Source organism: Pan paniscus, chromosome 8 (genome assembly GCF_029289425.2).
Source record: "Pan paniscus chromosome 8, NHGRI_mPanPan1-v2.0_pri, whole genome shotgun sequence".
Classification (NCBI taxonomy): Eukaryota; Metazoa; Chordata; class Mammalia; order Primates; family Hominidae; genus Pan; species Pan paniscus.
The window spans coordinates 58,822,864-58,850,115 of record NC_073257.2 but is presented as its reverse complement, the minus strand read 5'-3'; the positions used below and the strand labels follow the sequence as shown (position 1 = coordinate 58,850,115).

The window sequence follows — 27,252 nt, the reverse complement described above, 5'->3', positions numbered from 1 at the left end:
AGGCGTGGTGGTACGTACCTAGAGTCCCAGCTACTTAGGAGGCTTAGAGGGGAGGACTGTTTGAGCTCAGGAGTGCGAGGCTTCAGTGAACTATAATCATGCCACCGCACCCCAACATGGGTGACAGAACGAGGTCCTGACTCTAAAAACAAACAAACAAAAAACGAAACAAAACACCATGTGTTGTAGATTGTTTTTTGACAAAGGTGACACCAGGGAAATGAAAGGTCTTTTATATTTTTTTGCACTAGAGTCAGTCTGAACATATTTCGTTGTTGTTGTTCCTTAGTATAAAATACCTAGAGAAATATTACAAGGATTCTCTAAAAAAAAATTACTTTCATAAAGGCTTTATCCACGACCAACTGCCTATCTTTAGGTCCAAGTTCTATTTATCTAGTTGAACAACCACAGTTACAAAGTACCAAAGTTCTGGAAAACATATTCACAAGACCGAGGAGAGGCAAAGGCAAGATATTTATGCCTCTGTATACCTTGATGTTGCCTAGTTCCTTTCCTATAATTCTTACCTGGCTTCTTTCTTCATGTCTATATATCACCTTTAAAGTTCAGCTTACTTCCTAGCTCCTAAAGAAGGGTTTCCCAGCCTGTCCCAAGTCATATTTATTTCTCACTTACATGCAATATTACTGAATATTCTGCCCTGACGGCTACTTGAAGGCTCAGAATATGTCGCTGTGTACTAAAAAGTTAACTACGGGCTTGCTATTTGGAATACATTTACTCCCAAAGCTGGGCTCTACTCTTAATCAAGGGTCAATCACACGGCCCACCACACACAAAACGTACGAGGCTTGGATATAAACCTAAGAAAACATGCATCATCTCGCGAGTCCAGGTCAATCACGGACAGCTTCCCCAGGAGATCCGTGGCCCTTTTTTAGGCCTTTCTATCTTGAAAGAGCAGCCATGCAGATACACTAACCCCACCACTGGTACTTAAGCTTGTAAATGCCAGCAAGGAAAAAAACAACAACAACATAAAACATGGGACGCGCAACTTTAGTGTAGACGCAAGAACCAGTCAGAAATAATCGCAAGCTAGGCCCCATACTTACGCGGGACGCCAGCCAAATCCGCGTGCGAGTAACCTGCTCCGCCGGCTCCGAAAAAGCCGGCCAATCCCCCTGTGGTTTTGTTGCCGCTTCCCCCGCCTCCTTCCATGGTATCGCAGCAAACCGAGTGCTTCCCGCCGCTGCCTCAAGCCTGGGTGGTCCGCTGGGCTGTTACTCCTCAATAACAGCGGGTAACCCCGCGTTGCTAGCGCCTACTTCACACGCTGACCTTCCGGGCGCCGGTTCCCGTTAAGCGCCACACTTCCGCTTTGCGGCAGTGTGCGCCCCGGAAGCTGGAAGCGCCTGACGGCAGCTTTCCGGTGGTGGGAAAGTGAACGAATCCCGAATCAAAGCGGCGCATTGAGGCAGGTGGGGTGCCAGTGGAAGAGGAAAGGCAGGCGAGTGTTTACGGCCTGACTTGGGAGGCCGGCGGATCAGCAATTGCAGAAGCAGGCAGCGGCAGAGAGGGAATGGTGCAGGCAGGCGCTGAGAAGGACGCGCAGTCCATCTCTCTCAGATTAGTAAATGAGGCTCTCCGCCCGGGGCCGGCCCGGGGACAGTGCGCTGCTGGTCCCAGCATGAATGCGGGCCCCGGCTGTGAACCCTGCACCAAGCGACCCCGCTGGGGCGCCGCTACAAATTCGCCGGCTGCTTCGGACGCCCGGAGCTTTCCCAGCAGGCAGAGGCGCGTCCTCGACCCCAAGGACGCTCACGTGCAGTTCAGGGTCCCACCGTCCTCGCCAGCCTGCGTCCCAGGGCGGGCGAGACAGCACAGAGGCAGCGCCACCTCGCTTGGTTACGTGGGAAAATAAAAATCTTTGTCCTTCGCCTCGGCCCGAACCTTCTGGTCTCAGTCTGAGGACCCAGGGGCTCCAGTCACTCCTTTCTGGTCTTGTGTGCATCGTCACTCTGAGGTCCACTTGCTGAGCTACCAAAGCCACTAGTGGGTGAATGGGGCCGCATTTTTCCCAGTGCGATTGATGTGAGAAACTCTGATGAGCAGTCACTCACAGGGCGGAAAATGGCAGGAGACTCCACCACCTGTTTGCTTCTTCAGGTTTGATTGAGAAATTGCCTTAGTCGTCAAGGAGATCTAATTGTGTATGTAAAACAGTAGGGCGCTTCAGCCTCTAGATAGGAAGAAAACAACTTCACTTGTTCAGATTCTGGGTCCCAGGGTGCAGAGCTATTAGTCTAAGCTGGCATTGTACCCGTCCCTGGTATACAGTGTTGAACAAGAGAAACTTGGCCTCTGCCTTCATACCTTAAAATCTATCTGGAGAGATAGACGATAGCAAAAGTTAATATAATAAAAGGTAATGGATGTTCTGATAGATGAAGGACAGATTGTTTTACCTAACTGAATTTATGGAATCGAAAATAGTCCTCCAGAAGATGAGATGCTTATTCTGAGGACTGTAGAATGAGTAGGAGTTAGATGAAGAGGAAGTCAGAAGTGTTTCAGGAGTGCAATCGAGGCCGGGCGCGGTGGTTTTGCCTGTAATCCCTGTGCTTTGGGAGGCCGGGGCGGGTGGATCACCTGAGGTCAGGAGCTCAAGACCAGCCTTACCAATATGGTGAAACCCCGTCTCTGCTAAAAACACAAAAAATTAGCCTAGCGTGGTGGCGGGCAACTGTAATCCCAGCTACTCCGGAGGCTGAGGCAGGAGAATCGCTGGCATCCGGGAGGCGGAGGTTGCAGTGAGCCGAGAGGGCACCATTGCACTCCAGCCTGGGCAACAAGAGCGAAACTCCGCCTCAAACAAAACAAAACAAAACAAAACAAAAACAGGAGTGCAATTGATATATAGAGTGAACGCAAGAGAGTGTGAGAGACGAGGCTGCAGGGTGGTACAGAAAAGTCAGATCAAATTGGATATGTAGACATTGCTAAGGATTTTGAACTCTAAGGGCATTGATAAGCTACTCAAGGGTTTTTAGTAGGGGAGTGACTTGATTAGACTTATTTATTTGTTGAAAAGTCTGTGTGGCTGGTGTGTGGAAAATAAAGAATGGATTGAAAAGGAACTCAAGTGGAGCATCAAGACTCAGTTAAGGAGTTAATCTAGGTTGGAAATAATTGTAGCTTAGGCCTGGATGCTGGCAATAGGGAAGGGGATGGATTCATGAAAGAATGGGATACTTGAGAAGAAATATTTCTGTGCTGGAGAAGTAGATTGGGGAGTTCGTGGCATAAACATTATAATGGATGCTATGGGCATAGATAACATAAACATGTAGAGAAAGTAAAGGTGACCTAGGGCAGAAGCCTTAGGAACACCAAAGTTTAAGAGTAGACTGAAGAGAAGCGGCTGTAGAGGTGGGAGGAAAGCCTGGCTCGTGTTGTGTCAGACAAAGGAGAGCATTTCAAAAAGGTTGCATTCGTTAACAGTGTAAGAGGCTGGGCAGAGCTCGGGCAGTTCTCTGGTGAAGAGTCTACACTTAGATGTCTTCAAACTTAGGGGCAGTACCAAGTAGACTTGCACTAGGCCTTGAAGGATGAGGAAGATTTGCTGTATAAATCAAGAGGAGAAAGAATTATACACGCAGAGGGAATAAGACATGCAAAAGTTGGTAAGACTGGAGCATAAGATGACAGAGGAGTGTCTGATGAGGCTGGGTGGCAGACAGGAGCTTATGAAGAAACTCAAATTCCATTTTAAGGAATTTCAACCTTATTCTGTGGTTAATGGAGAAACCACTAAAAAGCTTTTAAGCATGGGAATACCATTTGGTTAATATTTTAGAAAAGTGGCTTTTGGACTTTTCTAACTGCAACCCACAGCATAAATTTTATCCAGTACACAGAGTAAGAAATATATGTAACCTGGCAAATAAGCCATATTTATAACTGAAATAAATGTTTCATGAAATAATACTTAACCTTACTATGTGTGATGCATTCTTATATTGTCTGTGTTATTTCATTGAAAAATGACTGGTCATTTGTAGTTTGTAGAACACTGGATAGTCAAGGCTGTAGACAGGGAGACTAGTTGCAAGAAACAAATGGCAGTTGTCTAGTAAGCGATGTGTTTAAAGGGTATGAGGAAGGGATGGATTTAAAATTTAGGATGTAGATTTCAGAGAACTTGGTATAGGGGAGAGGGAACTGAAGGTGAACTTCAGGTCTATGTTCAGGTGTACTTCAGCTTCTGTGACTGGATAATTTGTGGTTTCATTAACCTTATTTGCATGTGGAGGAGGAGTTAGTTGCAAATAGGGGTGAGGGCAGTCAGTCCTCACTGGTTGGATCTTAATTAAGATTTCTGCAGAAGAGGTACCAAATGAATACTTGGGGCTGTATTTCGCATGTTTAAATGTTTTCTGTATACCTGGCACAGGACACCAATTAACAGAATGTTCAAAGACTATATTTGTATCAAAAGCCCATTGTTTGAATTTTTGGGATTCCTTTAGGAACTTGGTATTTAAATTTTTATATATAATTATCTTAGGACAAGTAGGCGGGGTAGCGAAATGGATATTTATTCAGTATCTTTAAATTTTATATTATTTATCTTCCTGGACATATTTCTTGTATTGACTGAAATCGCTAATTTTGCTGGGCATGCACCTGTAGTCCCAGCTACTTGGGAGGCTAAGGCAAGAGGATCACTTGAGCCTGGGAGTTCCCGTCCAGCCTGAGCAACATAGCAAGACCCCACTTCTGAAAAAAGAAAAAAAAATCTGCAAACCTGCATATTGGCAGAACTCAGCATGTTTATTCACATTGTGATGACGCAGGTTTATCCAGATGTGTTGCTATAGACTTTTTGTGAAAGTGGAATGTTCCTTTGATATGCAGGTGAATTTTATTGCATTTTGTGCCGTTTGGCTGTATCTATAGCTATTAATTGAATGACTTGCTGATTAAAATATACTGGGTACTGAATAATGTTGCTGATGAGAGTAAATGTAAATGGTGTGAAGTCAAAGTTGGAGAATTACTGATCTCAGTGGAAAAAAAAAGACTGGGTGGAAATGTCGGGAGATAACATATTGAGTGCTTTGTGAGGCTGAACACAATATTTTCTCTAATTTTTGCTTTGTAATTGATCCACATAACCCTTAGAAGTAGGTGTTGTTAGCTTCATTTTCTGGGTGAGGAAATAAAGGCTTAACGAAGTGAAGCAACTTGACCAAGGTGGTACTAGTAAGTGACTGAACAAAGATCTCAATCCAAGACTATCTGACTCTAGATCTTGTATCTTTTCATCACTTCTTATTGCCACTCTTTTTGCCTTGCTGTGACTATTTCTAGTTAAAATTCCTAGGAAACCTGGAAAGCATAATTTTATGCTTACTTCAGGAGTAAGAGGGATAAAGCTCTGACACAGTCCTGTGGTGTGCTGGGAAGGAAACCTTAGGAAGCCAGAAGCAGTGATATTGCAAAGAGCAGTAAGCAGTCCTTTCTCTGAGGCCCTAAGAAGGACTGATCAATGTTTTATTAGCAGAAGATACTGGTTCCTTACCTCTTGCTTTTCCTCCTTCATCCCTTCCCCAGGCTTCAGGAAGCCTGAAACTGGAGAGAGAACACATTCTCAGGGTCAGGGCTACAGGAGAGAGCTCTCTTCTTCTTTGCCATCACTGGAACACTCCTGGTTTTTCATGAAATGATGTGTGCAGTCTTTAGGTTCTTTAGACTTATCACGGGAGTACATGCTTCGTGTGTGTTATAGGAACCTAGTCATTGCATCTTAACATTAATCCTTACATTTATGGAAAAAAGATGTTTTAACTTCTAAACCAACTCAAAAAATGAATGTTTTGGCATATTACTGGTTTGTAATTTGAGGATTTTTTTTTTTTTTTTTTGAGACGGAGTCTCACACTGTCGCCCAGGCTGGAGTGCAGTGGCGCGATCTCCGCTCACTGCAAGCTCCACCTCCCGGGTTCACGCCATTCTCCTGCCTCAGCCTCCCGAGTAGCTGGGACTACAGGCGCCCGCCACCATGTCTGGCTAATTTTTTGTATCTTTAGTAGAGACGGTTTCACCGTGTTAGCCAGGATGGTCTCAATCTCCTGACCTTGTGATCTGCCTGCCTCGGCCTCCCAAAGTGTTGGGATTACAGGCGTAAGCCACTGCGTCTGGCCCAATTTGAGGATTTTCTAAACTATACTTGCTGTATTTGATATAAAGAAAATAAATAGAGAATACAGAACTATAGAAAAAATTTCAGAATCAAATGGTTTATCCTCTTACTCCCTCTGACTGAAGCTCATTTTTTCTCTGAAGCCTGATCTGCTGCAGAAATGCTAAATAAAATCGTGGAAGTAATGGTGTTTAACAATAAGAAATCACTATGCGTGATTACTTTTTTGTGATAGAAACTATTTTTGAAACATTAATCAAAGATTTTTACTAGCTGGATTATAAGTATTTTGTGGAAGGTAAAGATTATATAGCAATTGAATATTTTTCTGGTATAAAATTCTCCCCATCTGAAATGTATTTCTATTATGCCATTATTTCAGTGAAAAATAAACTATTGATTTTCGTATATTTGAGCCTGCATCTGTTTTGCTCCATATGGTGTTTGAGGAGAGGTAGGTAAATAAGAAAGATCCTGTGACTTAGGATGCTAAGATTCTTACATTGCAATTTAGTGAGTATCTCAAATCTTAAACATTTGCGAATGTTTAAGATTTTATTTCTGATACTAAAATATGATGTACATTTAATCCCTATTCAGTATATTAAATTTTGACAGCATACTTATTTCTAATGATTATATAAAATGTGGCTTGTATTTATTTATATTTCATCTCCCTCTCCTGAGCTATCAATTCTACTTTTGCTACTGTCTGCTGGTGTGTTGGGAAGGAAACCTTAGGAAGCCAGAAGTAGTGATATGGTTTTCTATCTAGTTACTTCTTTGGCATCTCAAATTTAGTATAGGCAGAATCGACCTAATCGTATTTCTTCCCTAAACACAATTCTCTTGTATTCCATATTTCTACTTAAGGCTGTCATCATTTTTCAAGTCTCTCAAGCTCAAAGCTTAAAGTCACTTTTAACTTCCCCTATTATTGTGAAGTCTGTAATGACTCTCCTCACTTTTACTACTCTCACAAGGACTAGTTTATGTTCTTGGCCAGTAACTGTTCAATCTAGTGGATCATCAGAATCACTTTTGGAAAAAAAAAAAAAAATAGATTCCAGCTCCCCTCATGCCTTCATCCTACTCACATATAGATTCTGATTCAGAAGGACTGGGGTGTGGCTGGCTTCCTGATGATCCAGATAGTTTGGGAACCACTGACCTGGACTAGTAGCTTCCTCCCTAGTTTCTGGCAATAAGCTCTTCCCTCTTGCCCCTCAGATTTATCCTCCAGGCTGTCATGCATGACTGTGAACCTCCTAGATGAGAGGAATCATGTCTTTCAACACGTTTTTTGTGCTTCTCTTTGTGGGTCATTCAAGATCCTATTGTATGGTATGATCCTGGCTGACTTTTCAACCATATTTTCTTTTGCTTTCTTTTTAAGTTCTTTATATTTCCCTGATATTGGTGCCTTTGCTTATAATTTTCTCTTTATGTGACTGCATGTTTACTTTTCAAGGCATAAGTCAAGCCTTACCTTTTCCGAAGAAATCTTACCGATTATGCCCATGTTCTCCTGTTCACTGAAGTAGTGTCTTCCTCAGAAATAACCTTAATTCCTTTATCAGGACCTCTTTTAATAATCATGATAATTAAGAATCAACATTTACTAAGCGTAAACCAGATAATGCCCTAAACGCTTTACATGATCTATTTTTACTTAATTAAGCCTTATCTCATGAGAGATAGTTATTTTGCATGTTTACAAATGAGGGATCTGAGATACAGAGAAATGACCCCTCACAGGGTAACATAGGAAGCTAATGGGAGAATCAGGATTTGAATGCAGATGTTCTGATTCCATAGCCTATGCTCTTATCCATTAGGCCATACCAACTCTTTTAGGCACCAGTCATTTTCTACCCTGTGTCATATGTATTAACATTTATGTTCCTGTCTTACCCATATACTTGAGGGCAAATACTTGAGTTATTAATCTTTTGTTTAACCCGTAGAACCTAGCATAGTTCCTTGCATGTACAACATGCTGTATATGTTTTCTATTGGAAGGAATGTATGAATATACTTTTTTTTAATAGTTTTCAAACAAAAAACTATTACCAGTTGGATGGACACTAAAGGAATCAAGACAGTGGAATCAGACAGGTATAGAAACATTCCTATGTAGAGAAATGAATAATAATACATGGATGTTTTATCTTGTTGCTTTAATATTTTCTCTCTTTGTTCATGCTTTTCTGTTCTCCTTTATCTATGTTAATTCAAAATCAACTTATAAGTAATTTTTTAGAGAGTCCTGTGTGCCAGGGACTGTCCTGTATACTTGAGATACCGAGATGAGAGAGGAATAGTCCGTGTCTTTTTTTTTTCTTTTTTTGAGATGGAATCTCACTCTGTTGCCCAGGCTGGAGTGTAGTGGCGTGATCTTGGCTAACTGCAAGCTCTGCCTCCTGGGTTCACACCCTTCCCCTGCCTCAGCCTCCCAAGTAGCTGGGACTACAGGCGCCCACCACCACGCCTGGCTAATTTTTTGTATTTTTAGTAGAGATGGGGTTTCACCGGGTTAGCCAGGATGGTCTCGATCTCCTGACCTCGTGATCTGCCTGCCTCGACCTCCCAAAGTGCTGGGATTACAGGTGTGAGCCACTGCGCCCAGCCAGTCTGTGTCTTTAAGATACTTACAGTGTAGCAGTGGCCACAGACACAAAAACACATAATTACTGCCTGGTGTGATAGATGCAATAGTAAAGGTATGAGCAAGGCACAGTGGTGGTTAGTGTGTAGAAGAAACAAATGTTCAACTTTACCTTTGGTCCCTAAAGGAAGACTGCACAGAGAGGTGAGTGACATTTATGACTTGAAGGAAAGGCGGGTGTTTGCCAGACACACAGCTGCAGGGAGGGCATTAGGGATCACATACAAAGACATGGAGTCATGGAAGACATGCTGTGTGCTCAGGTGATCACAGGGAGTTTAATTACTGCTGTGACACTGGAGGTATGATTGGATAAGTGACTTTTTTGTATTATAAGTTGTTTTTAGTTCTTTCTGTTCTCTTGTAGTTTGGATAGTAAAGAAAACAACAATACAAGAATAGAATCCATGATGAGTTCTGTACAAAAAGATAACTTTTACCAACCTAATGTAGAAAAATTAGAAAATGTTTCTCAGCTAAGTCTTGATAAGTCACCCACTGTAAAAAGTACACAGTGTTTGAACCAGCATCAGACTGCAGCAATGTGTAAGTGGCAAAATGAAGGGAAACACACGGAGCGGCTTTTGGAAAGTGAACCTCAAACAGTAATCCTGGTACCAGAGCAGTTTAGTAATGCTAACATTGATCGGTCACCTCAAAATGATGATCACAGTGACACAGATAGTGAAGAGAATAGAGACAACAGTTTCTCACAACTGTAAAGCTTGCAAATGCAAAGCAGACTACGGAAGATGAACAGGCCAGAGAAGCCAAAAGCCACCAGAAGTGCAGCAAGTCTTGCCATCCTGGGGAAGACTGTGCAAGTTGTCAGCAAGATGAGATAGACATGGTGCCAGAGAGTCCATTGTCAGATGTTGGCTCTGAGGATGTTGGTACTGGGCCAAAAAATGACAACAAATTGATTAGACAAGAAAGTTGCCTAGGAAATTCTCCTCCATTTGAGAAGGAAAGTGAACCCGAGTCACCGATGGATGTGGATAATTCTAAAAATAGTTGCCAAGACTCAGAAGCAGATGAGGAGACAAGTCCAGGTTTTGATGAACAAGAAGATGGTAGTTCCTCCCAAACAGCAAATAAACCTTCAAGGTTCCAAGCAAGAGACGCTGACATTGAATTTAGGAAACGGTACTCTACTAAGGGCGGTGAAGTTAGATTACATTTCCAGTTTGAAGGAGGAGAGAGTCGCACTGGAATGAATGATTTAAATGCTAAACTACCTGGAAATATTTCTAGCCTGAATGTAGAATGCAGAAATTCTAAGCAACATGGAAAAAAGGATTCTAAAATCACAGATCATTTCATGAGACTGCCCAAAGCAGAGGACAGAAGGTAATTTTCTGTCAGGAGTATCTCTCCAATAGCATAATATGCTTTATAGTTTTGTAAGGGAGTTTAACGAAGCTGTGATTTCTAGTAAAGCAAAGAAATGGTTTTGTTTCTTGTTAACTACTTATGCTAAATTTAAACCTAGACTCCAAAGTTTAAACTCTAAAAAGGCTAGAAACAGAAAACAAGAAATAAAATAAATATTAGAAATCAGATTTTTAGTTTCATGAGTTTCCTTTTGGTATTTATGGGAATTACTAGAACATGAAAATACTAGGTTGATAGTAGCTACTGTTTCTTCAGCCAGACATTCTTCTAGACCATTGTATATTACACTTTTTTTTTTTTTTACACTTTGTTTAATGCCGTGACAGGCAGACAGATGGTATTATACTCACTAAATGAGATAACTGAGATTTGGGTAAGAGAATTCACTGGAATCATGTACCTTCTGAGTGGTAATGCTGGGATTTAAATCCAGGTGTGTTATATTACAAAGCTTATATTTTGCCGTTACCCCATATGGAATCTTAAATCCCATCCATGATTTCTGTGATTTGAGTTTCCTGAGATAGTGCAATCAGCATGCAATAGTGAGTTCACTTCATTGAAAATTACTGTGTAGATGATACTGTGACCATGACTCATTTCTGTTTTGAGAAGGTGATTTACATGTGTTTGGAACTTTCTTCCACAGACTGTTGAAAATAAGCTCTTGAGTTTTATAAGCTTTATAGGTTTTTCTTTTGATTGTAAATATAAAACATAATGAAGTGAGTGACCAAGTATGGCATACTTTAAACAATAACGTCTGGGTAAGTTTTGTGCTTGTGTATCTAAGGGAATTAAAACAGTAAATAATTTGTGACTAAATACATTTGTCTTGACCTTAGAAAAGAACAATGGGAAACCAAACATCAAAGAACAGAAAGGAAGATCCCTAAATACGTTCTGCCTCACCTTTCTCCAGATAAGAAGTGGCTTGGAACTCCCATTGAGGAGATGAGAAGAACGCCTCGGTGTGGGATCCGGCTGCCTCTCTTGAGACCATCTGCCAATCACACAGTAACTATTCGGGTAGGTAGCACCTCTTATCTATGATGAGAGAAGACTGGAAGTCCTTATTTATTGTGATATTTATTAAGTGAGAAACAGACCAAGGCTTAGAAAGTTCTTCTGTTTTCTGCATATATAAAATACTGAGAATTCTACAGAATGGAGCAATATAATGATAACTTACTTAGTATAGAACTTAACAAATTAGCAATCATTAGCAATCATTATCAGCTGATGGTGAAGATTTTTTTTTTCCAGTATTTTTAAGAAACCTCATTGGATTCTTTTTTTTTCTTTTTACTCAGTTGATAGTATTGTGTACTGACTGCAGAATCCTGAATTCGTCCCTAAATTTCAAAATTACGTATGGTTTAGTGTCCTTAAATCATTATCCAGTTGTGCCTTTTTTTTTTTTTTTTTTTTTTTTTGCTGGAGACCAGAGTTTTCTTATTACTCAAATCAGTCTCCTCGAGCATTTGGGGATCAGAGTTTTTAAGGATAATTTGGTGGTTTGGGGAAGGCCAGTGAGTCGAGAGTGCTGATTGGTTGGGTCAGAAGAAGAAATAATGGGAAGCTGAAGCTGTCCTCTTGTGCTGAGTCAGTTCCTGGGTGGGGACAAGATCAGATGAGCCAGTTTATCCATCTGGGTGGTGCCAGCTGATCCATCAAGTGCAGGGTCTGCAAAATATCCCAAGCACTGATCTTAGCAGTTTAGGGAGGGTCAGAATCTTTTAGCCTCCAGCTGCATGACTCCTAAACCATAATTACTAATCTTGTGGCTATTTTGTTAGTCCTACAGTGGCAGTCTAGTCCCCAGGCAAGAAGGGGGTTTCTTTTGGGAAAGGGCTGTTACCATGTTTGTTTTAACATTATATTATAACATTATAACAACATTGTAACAAAACATAACAAAAGACTAACATTATAACAAAAGACTATAACGAGGGCTATGGGAGTTACAAGCCAAGAACCTGGACAAAAACCAATGTGAATATCATAACACTATACTAACAGAAACTGTACATATTAAATAAACCTCCTTCCCTGCTTCCCCTAGTTCTTAGTAACCTCTTTTGTACTTTTTGTGTGTTCTTGCTTTTAAAAAACAACTTCATTGAGGTATATAAAAATTCACCCATTTTAAGTGCTCGATTTGGTGATATTGAGTCCATTTATTGAGCTATGTGACCATCACCATAATCCAGTTTTAGATTTCCATCACTTGCTGGGTAGTTTTAAACATTCATCTCATTTATTAGTCAGGTTTTATATAGATTTCACACGCAGTACTAAAAAAAATTGACATGATCCCTTTTAACATACAATTTAGTGTAGATGTGATTAACTATTTTGAAATTCAGAATTCTTTAGCATATGTAGAGGTGAGAGTAACATTGAGCAGAGTTATGGGGTTTGAGCTGAGCTCTAAAAGATAAGCATAAATTTCTGAGGTGCAGTTAGTAAGATAGGAGACTTCCAGACAGATATATAAGGTTTATAAGAAAAGGCTGTGTGGTTGAAAACTATCTGTTTTAGAAATGGAAAACAGTGCCTTTGCTGGAGTGTGGAATTTGGGTGGGGAATGAGGAAGAGACTTGAAAATTGGATTGGGTTCATATCACAGGGGGCTTCAAGTGCCAGGAACCAGACTTAAGTCATGTCTGTGCAGACAGTATCTGTGCTGTAGCAAGATTAATCAGACAGCTGCATGTAAGGAAAACAGAAGTGAGGATACACTGGGAGACGGGAGAGGTAATGTAAGAGCCCAGATAAGAGTTAAGTAAGGTAACAGTATGTACCGAATTGTGCCACATAGAGGTGCTTCAGGGGTTCTTTTGAAGTTTGATGCAAATTTCATTTCTAAATTATATTTTTAACAGTGAAAAACTTGTTAAAAAAGAACTGCACAATCAAATTTGAAGATGCTTAATTCCACATTTGAACCAGCTGTTTTTGCCAAGATAACCCATTTTTGTGCAGACCATAGAGCCAAGATTCCCTTGCTACCATTTATCTGAAGAGTTAGCTTAATATCAAAATAAAGTTTGTAAAATGTTACCATTTGCAACTGTATAGGTGGATGAATCAGGATTTTCTTAATAATGTGTAAGAGAGATAAATGTAAACTAAATGGTAGATTGATGTAAGCTTTAACTCTCATCCCTAACTCCTACTTTCAAATTTTGTATTTAAAACTGTCTCATCATCACTTATTGATATTAGAGTAAGTAAGTAAAAGTTACTATAAAAACTGTATTTCTTTTTTTTTTTGATGGAGTTTTTTGCTCTTGCTGCCCAGGCTGGAGTGCAATAGCACGATCTCGGCTCATGGCAATCTCCACCTCCCGGGTTCAAGCAATTCTCCTGCCTCAGCCTCCCGAGTAGCTGGGATTACAGGCATGCGCCACCACGCCTGGCTAATTTTGTATTTTAGTAGAGACGGGGTTTCTCCATGTTGGTCAGGCTGATCTCAAACTCCCGACCTCAGGTGATCTGCCCACCTCGTCCTTCCAAAGTGCTGGGATTACAGGCGTGAGCCACCGTGCCTGGCCAAAAACTGTATTTCTAAAAATAGCTTTGGTGTGACTTTAAATGACTTTATGTCAAATTTCTTAGGGAAAAAAGGGATTCTGCTATTTTAAAAAGCTTGAAAATCACTGAGATAATAATCATGGGGATAAAAAAGAAATTAGAAGGTTGCATTATTATGAGGTAAAATTGATAGAATATGGTGAATTCCTAAATATGGGTGACAAATAAAAAGGAGTTGTCGATAATGCATGTAAAATTAAGGTTCTTAGGCTGGATTACTGAGATGATGTTAATGGTGAGGAACTGGAGAAAAGATGGACAGAGGGTGTTAAGTGATATTTTAGCTTTTTCTCTTCCTCCTCTCTCCCACCCTCCCACAAAGAAAACCCAAACCATCCTGTACCGTCATTATATCTCTCTAATATCTACCATCTCTACCATCAGATAATCTCTATAGTTAACGTTTCTTTCTTAGATACCCAGGACCCTTGAGTTTTTAAAATCTTCTATTTTATTACAACAGCAATGCAAGACTATTGTAAAAAATACGCAACTATTATATGAAAGCATGTAGCTCAGAAAACCCATCTGTCAGTCTTATTCCCAGAGTTTAACAATTTGTTGTATTTTCTTCTAGATTCTTATTCCTGAATATGATAATAAGATATAAATGTAATTAACAGTTACTTAATAGCAGTGTTTAGTTACATTATTAAGATTCCAGATGTTAATAGTTACAGATTTTGAAATAGTAAAATGAAAGTTGGGCATGATAGCTCACACCTGTAATCCCAGCACTTTAGGACGCCAAGGCAGGAGGATTGCTTGAGGACAGGAGTTCAAGACTAGCCTGGGCAACATAGGGAGAGCCCATCTGTACAAAAAGTTAAAAAATTAGCCAGGCATGGTGGCACATGCCTGTAGTCCTAGCTACTCATGAGGCTAAGGCAGAAGGATTACTTGAGCCCTGCAGTTTAGCCTGGATGACAGAGTAAGACCCTGTTTCTTAAAAATAAAACCAACATTTAGCCTTAGAAATGTAAGGCAATCTGAAATTGCACTTAGTGGTCGATTTCCAACAAACACATGCATACGTGCGTGCATGCAAACACAGAGCCACACACAAAGCATATTACATGTATGTTCCCCTTTTGTGAAGCTCAACTGGTATCTATGCTGTTTTATCAGATGATATGGAACGTCCTTATAAAATCACCTTTGGGACGTTCTTATGAGGGTGAAAATACTTTCAGCATAACTGCTGATTCTGTCACATCTGACTTTTTTTTTTTTTTTTTTTTTGAGATGGACTCTTGCTCTGTCACCCAGACTGGAGTGCAGTGGTGTGATCTTGGCTCACTGCAACCTCTGCCTCCTGGGTTCAAGCGATCCTCCTACCTCACCCTCCCAAGTAGCTGGGACTATAGGTGCATACCACCAACCTCGGCTGATGTTTGTATTTTTAATAGAGACGGGGTTTCACCATGTTGGCTAGGCTAGTCTTAAACTCCTGACCTCAGGTGATCACCCGCCTGGGCCTCCCAATGTGCTGGGATTACAGGTGGGAGCCACTGCTCCTGGCCTTCTTTTTTTTTTTTTTTTTTTTTTTTAAAGAGACAGGATCTCACTCCGTCACCCAGGCTGGATTGCAGTAGCAGTGGTGTGTGATCTTGGCTCACTGCAGCCTCCAACTCTTAGGTTCAAGCAATCCTTCCACCTCAGCCTCCTGAGTAGCTGGGGTTACAGGCATGTGCCACCACACGTGGCTAATTTTCTAAATTTGTAGCTATGTTGGCCCAGGCTGATTTTGAACTCCAGGCCTCAAGTGATCCTCCAGCCTCAACCTCCCAAAGTGTTGAGATTGCAGGCGTGAGCAACTGTGCCTGGCCATATTTGACTCCATAGACATTTCTTTTCTCCTTGGAATATACTCATCCTTTGGCTCCGTGATACAATATAATCCTAAATTTCTTTCTTCCTCCTTAGCCAATTCTTATTTTCCTTTTAGGCTGTTCTTCTGTATGTGACAAGTAAGTGTTATTGGAGTTCCTCAAGCCTTTTTCATAGGTCCTTTTTTCTTCTGTCTCTCTCTGATTGGTCTCACCCACCCTTGTGGTTTTAGTGATCACCTATATAGATGGCTCACAGGTCTTTCTTTCCTTTCTTTCCTTTCTTTCCTTTCTTTCCTTTCTTTCCTTTCTTTCCTTTCTTTCCTTTCTTTCCTTTCTTTCCTTTCTTTCCTTTCTTTCCTTTCTTTCCTTTCTTTCCTTTCTTTCCTTTCTTTCCTTTCTTTCCTTTCTTTCCTTTCTTTCCTTTCTTTCCTTTCTTTCCTTTCTTTCCTTTCTTTCCTTTCTTTCCTTTCTTTCCTTTCTTTCCTTTCTTTCCTTTCTTTCCTTTCTTTCCTTTCTTTCCTTTTCTTTCCTTTCTTTCCTTTCTTTCCTTTCTTTCCTTTCTTTCCTTTCTTTCCTTTCTTTCCTTTCTTTCCTTTCTTTCCTTTCTTTCCTTTCTTTTCCTTCTTTCCTTTCTTTCCTTTCTTTCCTTTCTTTCCTTTCTTTCCTTTCTTTCCTTTCTTTCCTTTCTTTCCTTTCTTTCCTTTCTTTCCTTTCTTTCCTTTCTTTCCTTTCTTTCCTTTCTTTCCTTTCTTTCCTTTCTTTCCTTTCTTTCCTTTCTTTCCTTTCTTTCCTTTCTTTCCTTTCTTTCCTTTCTTTCCTTTCTTTCCTTTCTTTCCTTTCTTTCCTTTCTTTCCTTTCTTTCCTTTCTTTCCTTTCTTTCCTTTCTTTCCTTTCTTTCCTTTCTTTCCTTTCTTTCCTTTCTTTCCTTTCTTTCCTTTCTTTCCTTTCTTTCCTTTCTTTCCTTTCTTTCCTTTCTTTCCTTTCTTTCCTTTCTTTCCTTTCTTTCCTTTCTTTCCTTTCTTTCCTTTCTTTCCTTTCTTTCCTTTCTTTCCTTTCTTTCCTTTCTTTCCTTTCTTTCCTTTCTTTTCCTTTCTTTCCTTTCTTTCCTTTCTTTCCTTTCTTTCCTTTCTTTCCTTTCTTTCCTTTCTTTCCTTTCTTTTCCTTTCTTCCTTTCTTTCCTTTCTTTCCTTTCTTTCCTTTCTTTCCTTTCTTTCCTTTCTTTCTTTCCTTTCTTTCCTTTCTTTTCCTTTCTTTCCTTTCTTTCCTTTCTTTCCTTTCTTTCCTTTCTTTCCTTTCTTTCCTTTCTTTCCTTTCTTTCCTTTCTTTCCTTTCTTTCCTTTCTTTCCTTTCTTTCCTTTCTTTCCTTTCTTTCCTTTCTTTCCTTTTCTTTCCTTTCTTTCCTTTCTTTCCTTTCTTTCCTTTCTTTCCTTTCTTTCCTTTCTTTCCTTTCTTTCTTTCTTTCCTTTCTTTCCTTTCTTTCTTTCTTTCCTTTCTTTCCTTTCTTTCTTTCTTTCCTTTCTTTCCTTTCTTTCCTTTCTTTCTTTCTTTCTTTCTTTCTTCTTTCTCTTTCTTTCTTTCTTTCTTTCTTTCTTTCTTTCTTTCTTTCTTTCTTTCTTTCTTTCTTTCTTTCTTTCTTTCTTCTTTCTTTCTTTCTTTCTTTCTTTCTTTCTTTCTTTCTTTCTTTCTTTCTTTCTTTCTTTCTTTCTTTCTTTCTTTCTTTCTTTCTTTCTTTCTTTCTTTCTTTCTTTCTTTCTTTCTTTCTTTCTTTCTTTCTTTCTTTCTTTCTTTCTTTCTTTCTTTCTTTCTTTCTTTCTTTCTTTCTTTCTTTCTTTCTTTCTTTCTTTCTTTCTTTCTTTCTTTCTTTCTTTTCTTTCTTTCTTTCTTTCTTTCTTTCTTTTCTTTCTTTCTTTCTTTCTTTCTTTCTTTCTTTCTTTCTTTCTTTCTTTCTTTCTTTCTTTCTTTCTTTCTTTCTTTCTTTCTTTCTTTCTTTCTTTCTTTCTTTCTTTCTTTCTTTCTTTCTTTCTTTCTTTCTTTCTTTCTTTCTTTCTTTCTTTCTTTCTTTCTTCTTTCTTTCTTTCTTTCTTTCTTTCTTTCTTTCTTTCTTTCTTTCTTTCTTTCTTTCTTTCTTTCTTTCTTTCTTTCTTTCTTTCTTTCTTCTTTCTTTCTTTCTTTCTTTCTTTCTTTCTTTCTTTCTTTCTTTCTTCTTTCTTTCTTTCTTTCTTTCTTTCTTTCTTTCTTTCTTTCTTTCTTTCTTTCTTCTTTCTTTTTCTTTCTTTCTTTCTTTCTTTCTTTCTTTCTTTCTTTCTTTCTTTCTTTCTTTCTTTCTTTCTTTCTTTCTTTCTTTCTTTCTTTCTTTCTTTCTTTCTTTCTTTCTTTCTTTCTTTCTTTCTTTCTTTCTTTCTTTCTTTCTTTCTTTCTTTCTTTCTTTCTTTCTTTCTTTCTTTCTTTCTTTCTTTCTTTCTTTCTTTCTTTCTTTCTTTCTTTCTTTCTTTCTTTCTTTCTTTCTTTCTTTCTTTCTTTCTTTCTTTCTTTCTTTCTTTCTTTCTTTCTTTCTTTCCTTTCTTTCTTTCTTTCTTTCTTTCTTTCTTTCTTTCTTTCTTTCTTTCTTTCTTTCTTTCTTTCTTTCTTTCTTTCTTTCTTTCTTTCTTTCTTTCTTTCTTTCTTTCTTTCTTTCTTTCTTTCTTTCTTTCTTTCTTTCTTTCTCAGAGTCTTGCTCTGTCGCCAGGCTGGAGTGCAGTGGCGCAATCTCAGCTCACTGCAACCTCTGCCTCCCAGGTTCAAGCTATTCGCCTGCCTCAGCCTCCTAAGTAGCTGGGACTACTGATGTGCGCCACGATGCCTAACTAATTTTTGTATTTTTAGTAGAGATGAGGTTTCACCATGTTGGCCAGGAAGGTCTCGATCTCTTAACCTTGTGATCCACCCTCCTCAACCTCCCAAAGTGCTGGGATTACAGGCGTGAGCCACCACCCCCGGCCCAGGTTTATTTTTCTTAAGTTGCAGTGTTACTAAACTGAACCTGGGTACACTCACCCAGTGAAGTAAAGCCAAACACCGACACTGACGTCTGTAACAAGAGAAGTAGGGGTGTTTGTTTGCAGGGCACCAAGCAAGTAGAATAGGATGGCTATTGCTTAAAACCTGACCTCCCCAATGGCTTACAAGCAAGATTTTTTAAAGGCAGAGATATATTCTAGGAAAGCAGAAGTTATTGGCAAAATCATACATCAATACGTGGGGGTTATATATTGGTTTGGTCCCAAAAGGCAGGATATCTTGAAGTGGGGTTGCAGGATTCAGAGATTCTTTGATTTGCGATTGTTTAAGGAAGCAAGGCTTTGTCTAGAAACTTGGGATCAGCGGAAAGGAATGTTAAGGTTTGGCATGTGGGTGTCACTGTCTCCAGGCCCCTCAGGAAGAAATTTAGAATGAAGAACGTCAGAGTTCAGTCTTCAGTTCCCCCTTATGTGATGATGGTGGTTGGCACTTTCCATTTGGCGGGGGTCTGAGTTTCTGAAAAATAACTCAGGGACCTATGTCAAGATGTTATCTTTATTTTCTATAGGGAGCAACACATCTTGTGGCTCTGACTTCCATGAGTGGCTATTGGTTTAAGCTGTTATTACCTCCTTGCTTATCTGGTGGCTCATTTACTTCTCAAGGCTAGATAGGTGCCTGGAATTTCCCTTGAAGGTTTCAGATATGATGAGGTTTCTCTTCAAATAACCTGATCAGTCTTTTATTCTTTAATTCGTAGTGCCCCCCTTCCTTTTTTCCTTTTTCTCCTTTTTTCCTTTTTGCCTTTGTTAGATGCCCAGGCACGTCACAGTACCAAGCGTTATCAATACCAGCTCACATTCCTTTCCTTATTTGGAAAGAGAACTAACTTTCCAGCTTATTACAGACATGCCTTCCCCTTTCCTCTCCGCTTTCTTTCACATGCCCACCTTATCTAAAAAAATCAAATGTTTAGCTAACCGGAATTAGTTTAGATTGTACGACCCGACCCCAGCCAATGGGGAAAGGGTACAGGGGCAGGACTTGCGTCAGGAATAAAGGCTCTTGTGCCCCTTTGTTCAGGTGTGCTCTCATGGCGACTGGCCAAGGAGGCACTCCTCTGTGCAGAAGTAAAATTGCTTTGCTAAGAATCCTTTGTTCAAGTGTTCAATTTCCTTAGGATTTTGAGCGTTATTCCTAACAAAGGGATTCGAGATTTTCTTTTATTTCCTTGCTTGAGGGCACTCCTGGCAGGCCCCTAAGAGGGCTCCCTGCTCTGTCTCAGCAGATGTTTTTATGAAGCTGCCTGTTTGACAGTCTTCTTTCCATAGTTCTTCCCTTTTTAAGGAATGTTGGTGAATAGAGTCAAACTCTGTAAAATATTTAAAGAAATTTATTCTGAGCCAAATATGAGTGACCAATGGCCTGTGACACCGCCCCAGGAGATCTGAGTACATGTGCCCAAGGTGGTCAGGCTACAGGTTGGTTTTATATGTATTAGAGAGGTATAAGACGTCAATCAATACATGTAAGATGCATATTGATTTGGTCCAGCAGGCAGGACAACTCGAAAGGGGCTTCCAGGTCATAGATTCTCTGCTTGGCAATTGGTTTAAAGGGTTATTATCTAAAGACCTGGAATCAATAGAAAGGAATGTCTGGGTTAAGAAGGGTTTCTAAAGACCAAGGTTTTATCATGCAGTTGATGCTTGTAGGTAACAGGCTTCAGAGCTCTTACCAGATGCTTCATTACTTCTCTCCTGGACTGGATCAGGGAAGACCTGGAAAGGGAAGGGGATTCTCTACAGCAGCAGTCCCCAACTTTTCGGCACCGGGGACCAGTTTTATGGAAGACCATTTTTCCATGGGTTGGGGGATGGTTTCAGAATGAAACTGTTCCACCTCAGATCATCAGGCATTTGTTAGATTCTCATAAGGAGTGTGCAACTTAGATCCCTCACATGCGCAGTTCATAATAGGGTTCTTCCTCTTATGAGAATCTGATGTTGCCACTGACCTGACAGAAGGCAGAGCTAAGCCTTGCTCACCTCCTGCTATGTGGCCTGGTTCCTAACAGGCCATAGACCCCTAGTCCATGCCTGTCTGCATTCCGGGGGGTTGGGGACCCTTGCTCTACAGAATGTAGATTTTACCCACAAGAGATAGTTTAGCAGGGCCATTTCAAAATATTTCAAATAAATACATTTTGGGGTAAAATACTTCCGTTTCTTTCAGAGCTTGGTATCTGTCATGTTGGTATCTTAATTGCTATAAAGAATCTGCCTTGTCAGTCTTAAAGTACCTGTTTTAATGTTAATGCTGGTCAGTCATGTCTGAATTTCAAAGGGAGGAAGGTATAATGAAGCATGTCCAACCACCCGTTCCCATCATGGCCTGAACTAGTGTATGGGGTTTGCTTTAGAATGCCCTTGGCTGAGGGAGGGGCCCATTCAGTTGGTTGGGGGGCTTAGAATTTTATTTTTGTTTCACCCTTTTCCTTGTTAATTTTTTAGCCTTTAGAGTTAAGCTCAGTTGCCACTTCCTCAAGGAAGCCTTACCTAAGTTTACCAGATAAACTAAATCTGAGCTGGTCTCATAACACAGTGTTCCTCGTATTCATAACATATTACAAGTGAAATTATATATTTATGTGATTATGCTCTGCAGTGAAGTACTCATACATACTACCACATGGATTAATCTTGAAAACATTATGCTAAGTGAAAAAGGCCAGACACAAAAGGCCACATATTATATGATTTCTTTTATATGAAATATCCAGAATAGGCATAATGTTAAACTTTAAACCATAATCTCTTTCTCTTACCAGTGGCAAATCTATATGGGTCTGCAGCAATGTTAATACTCCTCCTTAGAAGAAAGGATTTGATTGAGAGGCATAAGGCAGAATGAGAGACCAAGGCAAGTTTTAGAGCAGGAGTGAAAGTTCATTAAAAAGCTTTAGAGCAGGAATGAAAGGAAGTAAAGTACACTTGGAAGAGGGCCAAGCGGGCGACTTGAGAGATCAAGTACACAGTTTGACCTTTGACTTGAGGTTTTATATGTTGGCATGCTTCCAGGGGGTTGTGTCCCCTTCTCCCCTGATTCTTCCCTTGAGATGGGCTGTCTGCATGCGCAGTGTGATTACTGGAGTTGTACACATGCTTGCTTGAGGTATTCTTCCCTTACCAGTTGAGTGTTCTTATAGGGTCATATACCAGTTAAACTTTGCCATTTTGCTCCCTAGTACACATGCTGGAGCTGACTTGCCCAACTCCTAAGATCTTAACAGGAAGCTGCTGATCACCAGTTTCAGATTTTTCTATCTATTGGGTGACTCCTTTCCCTGGCGCCGGCTGCTTCCAATTATTTTAGAGAGGCAGTTTCACAACTCTGTGTGCATCACTTGAGGGTTGTCTGACATTCCTGGTAGTGGTAGGGACCCTGTCCTGCCCTGCTCATGTCTGACTGGCTACCTACTGTACCACTTCCTCAAACATTTACTTAATAGTTATTATAGTAGCATATGTGTGTATATATATATATATTTGCATGTATATGCGTACACATGTACACATGCCAGGTTCTATCTTACATATTCAGAATACAAAGTTAATATGGTTATTTTCAGGAAGTTTGGGATCTAGTGAGGGAGAGGAAAACAAGTGTGCTCTAGCATGATAATAATCTAACAAAACAAGATAAATAGCTGCCTACTTTGAAGTTTCTAAAGACTTCATAAAGATAATGAAAATCTGGCAGAGCTATGAAGGTGACAATAGAGATTTAACCAGATACAGTGGGGGAGGTGGCAATTGGTAGTAGTGGTATTAAAAAGAGAGGCCACAGTAGTATGTATACAGGCATATAAATATGAAAATGAATTTGCTATGTTTAAGGAATTTTAAGTGTTAAGACTTGTTTAGAATGAATGGTGTTTTGATAAGAAAGTATATGAAAATCAGGATGACATTTAGAATCAGAGTATAGGCGTTATAGCATTAGAAGCCTGGGAGTTCTTTAGAAAGGGTTTTATGGGGGCTAGATGTGTCTAGCAACAGCTGGAGTTAGGGAGAAGGATGGGAAACACTTAGTAAAAGCTGAGGCAAGGAAGGATTCCTAGGGGATATGGAGCTAGAATATATACTATATCTGGTGACTTGGAACCTGGTTGAATGGAGGTGAGGAATGGGAAGAACTGAAGGGTTCTTTGGTGATTTCTTGCCTGGGAGCTGGTCTCTATTTTATAGCATTTGCTTTGGTTACTTAGGATTATTTTATAGAAGATACATTTTGTTTTTATGCACTGACAATTTTGTTTACCCTCAATTTCAGGTAGATCTTTTGCGAGCAGGAGAAGTTCCTAAACCTTTTCCAACACATTATAAAGATTTGTGGGATAACAAGCGTGTTAAAATGCCTTGTTCAGAACAAAATTTGTACCCAGTGGAAGATGAGGTAAGACAAAACCGAGATTCTTTTAGTCTCTGAAAAATGGTTTGGTACTTGCTTGTTTGACCTTTGATTCTGTGATGCAAAAGAACTTAGAATAGCTTCCTCATATGTTTTTCTTTTTTCCAAAAGAATGGTGAGCGAACTGCGGGGAGCCGGTGGGAGCTCATTCAGACTGCACTTCTCAACAAATTTACACGACCCCAAAACTTGAAGGTATGTTGTTTTTACCATTCTTGCCTCTTTATGGGCCCTGTGTCTCCTCTTTCAAAGACTTTTTGGTCTTAATAGACTCAGGTAGCAACATTCTTTAGATGCAAAGTGCTTGCTTCCTGGCACTAAGGAAGGCTCCTTAGAGACATTCTACTAGGAAATGAGAAGAACTGAGAGTTGCAAATGCCTTGCCTGGAGCCACACAGAATAATTTGGAGAACTAGGAATAATACCTCTGTTTCTTGATTCCCCATCCAATTTCCTTCAGTTCAAGCTTCTCTTTCTTTTTTTTGTTTTAAAATTATCATGTTTCTGAAATATCTTTAAAAGTAAATCAGGAAAGAATTATGACTTCAGCAATATTTGCCCAAAGGGAAGCTGAGTTTCCCAATGATTAAAGTATATGTTAAGCATTCTGGTTTTTATTGCCCTTAATATAGCTCCTAGCAGTTTAATAATTTATTAATCTTATATTTGGCAATAATTTATTTTTGATATATTTATATTTCATTTATGACTGCAAGGGTAACTAGTAGATTGTTTTTCTAATATCTAAAATATGAGTGAGTGTGTGTGTATATATATATATTTATATTTTGGGGGCACTATAGCCATGAAAACTTTTCATGTTTTTATAAATATAAACAGTGACAGAATTTTTTATACTTCTATGAAAATGAGTTTTATTTTCTTTCAGAGACTTAATTTGTTGTGTATAGTTTCTCAGCTTTCTTAATATTTTCTACTGATACTTGCAAGTTATTGTTAAACTTTCTATACCTTTCTGTAGCTCCTGTTTTTTTTCTTTACATGGAAAACATTGATATGTTATACCATAATGTATTTTGAAGGCTTTATTCCTTGGGGACAGTGTTTCTCAATCTTCTAATGGGCTCTTTTTTTAAAAAAAGAAAAAAAAAGCAGACTGTTTATTTTTCTTTTTAACAGTACAAATTGATTTATTTAAAACAGTTACAAAAAAACACAACAAAATAGAGATTATCATTAGAATTATTAATGGTTTGTTAAAAATCAGGTAGGATTACGGGGTAAGAAATGGTATTAGGTGGGAGGAGCACCTGACTAGTTCCAAGGCTTTAGATACAATGCAGTTGATTACGTATTAATTCAGCCATTCCATACTGGGATAGTAGATGGGGGATCAGTAATTTATCTACAGGGAACTCCTACACAGATCCATGAAGACCTCCCCAGTGCCATCCTTTTCCACTCCTTAGACCCTAAAACCACCTGGGTGACAACATTTCCGTCCTTCTTTCTCCACCCCATTCCCTATCCATATATTCTTCCCACACCTAAGGTGCTGTGCAAGCTGAGAGCAGTCTGCTCTCTGCAGCTGGAACATATACTGTTTTGGCTACAGGGATCCTGTGTGACTAAGAAGGTTTTAGGGGCAGCCTTATTTTAATATTTCAGGTTAGCCATGAGTACAGTCAGTCCCTTCCCTAACACAATTTAGATTGTCTTGAACACAAGTATCAGGTGAGGGATCAACCCTGCCTCCAGCAATACCAGCAATACGCTAACCACTCAGGCTCACAACTACAAAAAGCAAACTCTTTAAATGGAAACAATCTCAAGTTCTGCTAGAGTTTGCTTAGTTTTAGTATAATGTTAATTATGTGTATGCAAACATAAAACTAAATATAAACTCCATATATATGTGTGTGTGTGTGTGTGTGTATATATATATATATATATATATATATATATATATAATTTTTTTTTTTTTTTAATTTGAGGCTGGGTCTTGCTCCATCACCTAGGGTGGAGTGCAGTGGGTTGATCACAGCTCACTGCAACCTCTGCTTCCCAGACTCAAGCGATCCTTATCTCAGCCTTCTGAGTAGCGGGGACTACAGGTGTATGCCACCATGCCCAGACTAATTTTGTTTATTTTAGTTTTTTGTAGAGACAGGGTTTCTCTGTGTTCCCTAGGCTGGTCTCCAACTCCTGGGCTCAAGTGATCCACCTGGCCTTGGCCTCCCAAGGTGCTGGCTGGGATTATAGGCATGAGTCACTGCTCCCAGCTAACTCCCTATACCTGTAGTGCTTATACAGCTATATCAGTTTGATTTTTTTTTTTAAATTTCAGGTATAATGAACCATCATTTGATTTGTATTTATTATCACAGTGAAAACAATTTGTAGTCATTATTCCTTTTTTTGCACAGAAATTTTCAAACCGCTGATCCAAACCCCAAAATAGTATGCTGAGAAATTCTTTAAAATACTACATAAAGAAGAAATTATTTTGCAATTATTACTTTTCCTACTAATCATGAACAGTTGATGGGTGTTGGTGGATACAAAGATGGGATCCTTAAATAGAACATCAGATCGCAGTGGCACAATCTCAGCTGACTGCAACCTACACCTCCCTGGCTCAAGCGATTCTCGTGCCTCAGCCTCCTGAGTAGCTGGAAAAAAATCTCAAGTTCTGCTAGAGTTTACTTGGTTTTAGTATAATGTTACAGGCATGTGCCACAGGTGCATGCCACCACACTGGGCTAATTTTTTATAGTTTTTGGCTGAGACACTGGGTCTTGCCATGTTACCCATGCTGGTCTCAAACTCCTGAGCTCAAGTGATCCACCTGCCTTGGCCTCCCAAAGTACTGGGATTACAGGCATGTAATTACCACATCTGGATGAAGGTTCGTTAGAATTTAACATACCTGTACTGTGGTGTATAGTAGGACAGCTCAATCTTTTCACTATTTTTGTCTATTAATAGTACCAGCCTTCATTCGTACAGCGTGTTGTTATTTGGCCGTTGTTTTCTAAAAACAAAATTATAAACTCACATAGAAGCAGGCTGCCCAGGAATACTACCTGGAGTCCATTTGATGAATGCTGTCTTAGGTTCTTTATTTTTATTCTTCTAAACAGAGGCTGTTTTTAAGAATTTTTATATTTCTTCAACCGCAAATAGAATAATTATAGTGAGGCCAGGTGCGGTGGCTCAAGCCTGTAACCCCAGCACTTTGGGAGGCCGAGGCAGGCAGGTCGCCAGAGGTCAGGAGTTTGAGACCATCCTGGCCAACATGGTGAAACCTCATCTCTACTAAAAATATAAAAATTAGCTGGGCACGGTGGCAGGTGCCTGTAATCCCCGCTACTCAGGAGGCTGAGACAGGAGAATCGCTTGAACCCAGGAGGCAGAGGTTGCAGTGAGCCGAGATCATGCCACTGCACTCCAGCCTGGGCAACAAAGAGCGAAACTCCATATTTGAAAAAAAGGAAAAGAATAACTATAGTGTTTTAACTTACACAGTCTGCTTACCTCTCTAGCAATTCCTTAGTGCACCATGATTATTTCAGGAAGGGGTAATTGCTTTAATCTGAATTTCCTTTTTGAGTTTCTCTTATGGTAGATTCAATAGAACAGAGTAATCCATCGAGATATTTTTCTGTCTGCTTGTGGTAATTGTTTCCTTTGCTGAAAGAATGCTTTGAGAGAGGAAGAGGGAAACATTAAATCCCTCTAATTGAATATAATGATTTTTTTGCTGTTCATATACCATTTAATGGATTTAGAGGGATTAGAGACATTCAGAATTTTAAAAAGTAATAGTGTCCTCAAAAGTTGATTTACACAGTAGTACTTATATAATGTGTGTGATAATTTGCACAGAAAGAATTTTTTGTGCTTATTGTGAATTATGAATGATAAAGAACTTACTCAGTAGTTGATAACTCAAGAGTACAGAGTAGTATCCAGTTTTTCTAATGGCAGGCAGCCTCATGGTGGACTACTTTTGAGACTTGAAGACTGAAGTAAAAATAAATACGAGCTAAAGCTTAATGCTAATTATAAAACACTAAAATAATTAGAGAATTACAGTGAAGAATTAGAATGCAATTGCTACTTAAAATTTTTTTCCTTACCAACTTTGAGGA

The 27,252-nt window shown here is 39.5% G+C and overlaps 2 protein-coding genes across 9 annotated transcripts in view; one reads left to right on the top strand and one right to left on the bottom strand.

Annotated features, from left to right (window-relative positions):
- Positions 1–1,679, bottom strand: part of TIMM23 (translocase of inner mitochondrial membrane 23) — a 253,508-nt gene extending 251,829 nt beyond the window's left edge. For all 8 annotated transcript variants that reach the window (XR_010113239.1, XR_010113243.1, XR_010113238.1 and 5 more), the window contains exon 1: positions 1,080–1,679. Coding sequence is in view for 2 of the 8 variants with exons in the window: in XM_063607674.1 (XP_063463744.1) it covers positions 1,080–1,185 (106 nt within the window). In the remaining 6 variants the exon portion in view is untranslated. The remainder of the gene's footprint in view (positions 1–1,079) is intronic.
- A 65-nt stretch (positions 1,680–1,744) lies between these two features.
- Positions 1,745–27,252, top strand: part of LOC117974457 (poly(ADP-ribose) glycohydrolase-like) — a 93,336-nt gene continuing 67,828 nt past the window's right edge. The window contains 6 exon segments of the mRNA XM_055092749.2: positions 1,745–1,871; positions 9,208–9,542; positions 9,545–10,190; positions 11,081–11,268; positions 23,004–23,122; positions 23,249–23,332. Of these exon segments, the coding sequence (XP_054948724.2) occupies positions 9,248–9,542; positions 9,545–10,190; positions 11,081–11,268; positions 23,004–23,122; positions 23,249–23,332 (1,332 nt within the window). The 5' untranslated portion in view covers positions 1,745–1,871; positions 9,208–9,247.